General features: G+C 40.5%; 1 protein-coding gene across 1 annotated transcript; it reads left to right on the top strand.

Annotated features, from left to right (window-relative positions):
* Positions 1-513: 513 nt before the first annotated feature.
* On the top strand, positions 514-2,323 carry LOC141483694 (uncharacterized). Its single transcript, XM_074178495.1, has 2 exons — positions 514-1,456; positions 1,515-2,323. Exons 1-2 carry the CDS (start codon positions 895-897, stop codon positions 2,321-2,323), a joined length of 1,371 nt encoding a protein of 456 aa, XP_074034596.1. The 5' UTR covers positions 514-894.
* The last annotated feature ends 2,869 nt before the right edge of the window (positions 2,324-5,192 follow it).

Below are 5,192 nucleotides of genomic sequence, written 5' to 3'. Positions count from 1 at the left end.
GGCTCCTTATGCTGGCAATCACGACCAAGTTCGCGCCCTCAGACCACCACTATGACGTATTAATTGCTTTTTAATTGGTTGTTGTTTGGTGAAGTCAAGGTGATGTGACCATGAAGGGTGTGGTGTATGGTTCGTTCAGAAATTTTTTCCCGGTTCTAATCCCCCCTCACCAATACGACGTGTTATTTGCTTTTTTTTGTTGTGCAGTGAAGTCAAGGCGTTGTGACCTTGAAGTGTCTGGTGCATGGATCGTTCAGATTTTTTTTTCATATGAGATTTTGTGTGTGTATGTGTGTGTGTGTGTAAGAGAATGCACGGTACAGGGTTTCATCATGTGCTTGTTTGTCTATGTACAAACATACGTCTGCATACTTCGAAGATCCTCCAAGTAATGAATGCTCCATCGGTGTGAGGGCACCAAGTTAGTAGTGGAGTGACGTCACAGCAATAACCGTTCAACAGCTAGAGAGCGACATGTTCACTCCACGACACGCAGGAGGGCGAGCACTGTGCTAACGTCTGTCCTCTCCGAGAGCGCAACGACAACTGCTTGTTCGTATCGCTCTCGAAGCAGTGAATGATGTGACGTAACGCATCGCCCTACCCTCGCTATTGATGGTGACACGCGGGCGGGCGAGGACTGTGCAAACGTCTGCCCTCTCCGAGAGCGCAACGACCACTGCTTGCTCGTACCGGCAACTGTTATCGCATCAAGTTGGGAGATGGGCTTGGCTGTGACGTAAGGCATCTCTAGTGGATGCATCGATGTGTCCTTACCTACGCTCACTCTCGACGGTGATGCGCAGGCAGCGTGGACTATGGTATTTAAGAAGCGGGTGAGTGTTGGTTATGTCAGTTTTCATCGAGTGAGTTAGTGAGAACATATCATAGAAAATGTATTCTTGTGAATGTGGTGAATCTTTTAGTCGTAGCGACAACCTTCGTCGTCATCAGCTCCAGAGTTGCCAAGGAGGTCCATCAGTGAAAAGAGTGAGATTAGATGACGCTGCAGCACCTATGTACACATGTAATTGTTGTAATGTGATGATTCCATTGACTCAAGTGAATTCTCACAATAGAACTCTACAACATAAGAATAATACATGTGTTCAATTCAGTGATGGTGTTCAAATTATAAAGAGCGCCTTCAAACGTCGGATTGCGACATACAGTGTGCAGAGTTCCATTGTTTCCACCGATTACATGTTATTCTTTAATGAAATCAGGCAGAAAGTTATAGAATTATTGGAATCGGCCATCAGGGTTCACAAAATCATCAAAGTGAATATGGAAGTATTTGGGAGTTATATTCTACAAACACAAGACCTGAAGGAAACCAAATTATTTAATTCACAGAATAGAACAGTTGATCAATCTACTGATTTGAATTCCTTATTTGATAGATTTCGAAATGGGATTATCGCTCAAACTACAGAATTCCAGGAACGTGATTCAGGTAAGCATTTCTACCAAGTTTTAATTGTATGGATTAGTAATTTTGTTTTGTATTTAAGGTTGGACTTGTGAAAAAATCATGTTGTTGGACATTAATAAATACAGCCCGCTCAGTGGATGTTCATATGTGAAGCTGCCTGAATGTATCGAGCGTAGGAAGGCCGTGGTTAATGTCCGTAATGAAGATCAGCATTGTTTTGCATGGGCTATGACTTCAGCACTACATCCTGCAATCGATAGAACGTCAGAAGTTTCATCGTACCCACATTTCAGTACAGTCATAGATGTAACAGGTATGAATGTTCCGGTAAAGTTGAAGGATATTGTGAAATTTGAAGACAAGAATGATATTTCAGTTAATGTGTACGGTTTAGAAAGTAAATTCGAGAAGGGTAAAATAATGTATGAAATAATTGGACCATTACGTTACTCTCAGAGAAGACTTAGAAGACATGTCAATTTGTTACTTATCACAGATGATTTCGGTAATAATCATTATTGTTGGATCAAAGATCTTTCAAGATTAGTTTCAAGCCAATTATCGGCTCATGAACATAAGAAATATTTTTGTGATGGCTGTTTATTATATTTTTCTAATGAACAATTACTATTACGTCATAAGATGAATGATTGTAATCACTTGAGTACTACAACACCATCAACCAATTTCAAAGTCAATAAATATGGGAAAACGGTACCTGAAAATATACTAACTTTTGAAAACTTTGAGAAACAAATGAAGGTACCATTTGTAGTGTATGCCGATTTTGAATCAGTACTGAAGCCGATTCAAACCACTAAACCAATCCTGAATACTCGTATTCGATCAAGACATTCAAACATGAGCCTTATTCATTTACTTATTTGATTAAATGTTCATACAATGATGATTTATCAAAAAATTTGTTTCGTATAGGGGTGTGGATGCAGCCCAGAAATTCGTTAGCAAAATCGAAGATGATTTGAAAAATATTTATGAAAATCATCTCAGGTTTCATATTCCTATGGATGTACAAACTCCTGAGGAAGAGGAACAGTTTGCTTCTGCCACAAATTGTGGCATTTGTTCTAAACAATTTAATGATGGCGAAGTCAAAGTGAGGGATCATTGTCACCTCACAGGAAAAAAAAGGTCCCCTGCTGCTCATTCATCTTGTAATTTGAATTTTAAATTACCAAATTTCATTCCTATAATTTTTCACAATCTGAGTGGATATGATTGTCATTTATTCATAAAGGAATTGTATAAAAACAAAGATAAAGTGTTTCACGTATAGTCAGTGGGCATACTTGAAGACTGGCTATAAATCAAATCATCTAAAGGAACAATTCGTTCAGGCCAGTCTCAACACCCTACACAGTAGGTTAATGGACTGACACCTATCAGAAAACAACTACTCCCCTGGCTAATACCACGAAGGGCGTTGGATTATATCCGACAGGTGTCAGTGCAGGATTCTTCACAGAAGTTATTCCTGCATATGCTGTTGGCAATACAACTGCCGCAATAGATTTTCAATTATTGGAACACACTTGCAGACCGGTTTCGGGCTGTTTGGCCACTCGTCAGTGCAAGGTAGTGTATATCATCAACATAAAGTCGATGATTTCCGATAATTGAAAATCGAATTCCGTCAGAGTATCATTCCTCGAACTAAGCTGAAGACTACAACAAACAACAGTTTGTCGTCGCTCCATCTGCCTGTGAACGAGGTAACCAACTGCATATCCAAATTTGCCCAATTCCTCGTAAAAGGAAAAAAATCTTTCACGTATAGTCAGTGGGCATACTTGAAGACTGGCTATAAATCAAATCATCTAAAGGAACAATTCGTTCAGGCCAGTCTCAACACCCTACACAGTAGGTTAATGGACTGACACCTATCAGAAAACAACTACTCCCCTGGCTAATACCACGAAGGGCGTTGGATTATATCCGACAGGTGTCAGGATTCTTCACAGAAGTTATTCCTGCATATGCTGTTGGCAATACAACTGCCGCAATAGATTTTCAATTATTGGAACACACTTGCAGACCGGTTTCGGGCTGTTTGGCCACTCGTCAGTGCAAGGTAGTGTATATCATCAACATAAAGTCGATGATTTCCGATAATTGAAAATCGAATTCCGTCAGAGTATCATTCCTCGAACTAAGCTGAAGACTACAACAAACAACAGGTTTGTCGTCGCTCCATCTGCCTGTGAACGAGGTAACCAACTGCATATCCAAATTTGCCCAATTCCTCGTAAAAGGAAAAAAAAAATCTTTCACGTATAGTCAGATACTCTGACGGAATTCGATTTTCAATTATCGGAAATCATCGACTTTATGTTGATGATATACACTACCTTGCACTGACGAGTGGCCAAACAGCCCGAAACCGGTCTGCAAGTGTGTTCCAATAATTGAAAATCTATTGCGGCAGTTGTATTGCCAACAGCATATGCAGGAATAACTTCTGTGAAGAATCCTGCACTGACACCTGTCGGATATAATCCAACGCCCTTCGTGGTATTAGCCAGGGGAGTAGTTGTTTTCTGATAGGTGTCAGTCCATTAACCTACTGTGTAGGGTGTTGAGACTGGCCTGAACGAATTGTTCCTTTAGATGATTTGATTTATAGCCAGTCTTCAAGTATGCCCACTGACTATACGTGAAAGATTTTTTTCCTTTTACGAGGAATTGGGCAAATTTGGATATGCAGTTGGTTACCTCGTTCACAGGCAGATGGAGCGACGACAAACCTGTTGTTTGTTGTAGTCTTCAGCTTAGTTCGAGGAATGATACTCTGACGGAATTCGATTTTCAATTATCGGAAATCATCGACTTTATGTTGATGATATACACTACCTTGCACTGACGAGTGGCCAAACAGCCCGAAACCGGTCTGCAAGTGTGTTCCAATAATTGAAAATCTATTGCGGCAGTTGTATGCCAACAGCATATGCAGGAATAACTTCTGTGAAGAATCCTGCACTGACACCTGTCGGATATAATCCAACGCCCTTCGTGGTATTAGCCAGGGGAGTAGTTGTTTTCTGATAGGTGTCAGTCCATTAACCTACTGTGTAGGGTGTTGAGACTGGCCTGAACGAATTGTTCCTTTAGATGATTTGATTTATAGCCAGTCTTCAAGTATGCCCACTGACTATACGTGAAAGATTTTTTTTCCTTTTACGAGGAATTGGGCAAATTTGGATATGCAGTTGGTTACCTCGTTCACAGGCAGATGGAGCGACGACAAACCTGTTGTTTGTTGTAGTCTTCAGCTTAGTTCGAGGAATGATACTCTGACGGAATTCGATTTTCAATTATCGGAAATCATCGACTTTATGTTGATGATATACACTACCTTGCACTGACGAGTGGCCAAACAGCCCGAAACCGGTCTGCAAGTGTGTTCCAATAATTGAAAATCTATTGCGGCAGTTGTATTGCCAACAGCATATGCAGGAATAACTTCTGTGAAGAATCCTGCACTGACACCTGTCGGATATAATCCAACGCCCTTCGTGGTATTAGCCAGGGGAGTAGTTGTTTTCTGATAGGTGTCAGTCCATTAACCTACTGTGTAGGGTGTTGAGACTGGCCTGAACGAATTGTTCCTTTAGATGATTTGAAAGATAAAGTGGATGTCATCCCACAAACTAATGAGAAATATATATCTTTCACAAAACATCTCTTTACACACTCCTATACGGATAAAGATGGTAGGGTGAAGAAGAATTATTTGAAA

The sequence above is a fragment of the Leptinotarsa decemlineata genome, unplaced genomic scaffold (genome assembly GCF_025532065.1).
Source record: "Leptinotarsa decemlineata unplaced genomic scaffold, Ldec_3_MD MMD2_tig00003902_RagTag_RagTag, whole genome shotgun sequence".
In the NCBI taxonomy this organism is placed as follows: domain Eukaryota; kingdom Metazoa; phylum Arthropoda; class Insecta; order Coleoptera; family Chrysomelidae; genus Leptinotarsa; species Leptinotarsa decemlineata.
This window is presented reverse-complemented; position numbering and strand designations above follow the sequence as displayed.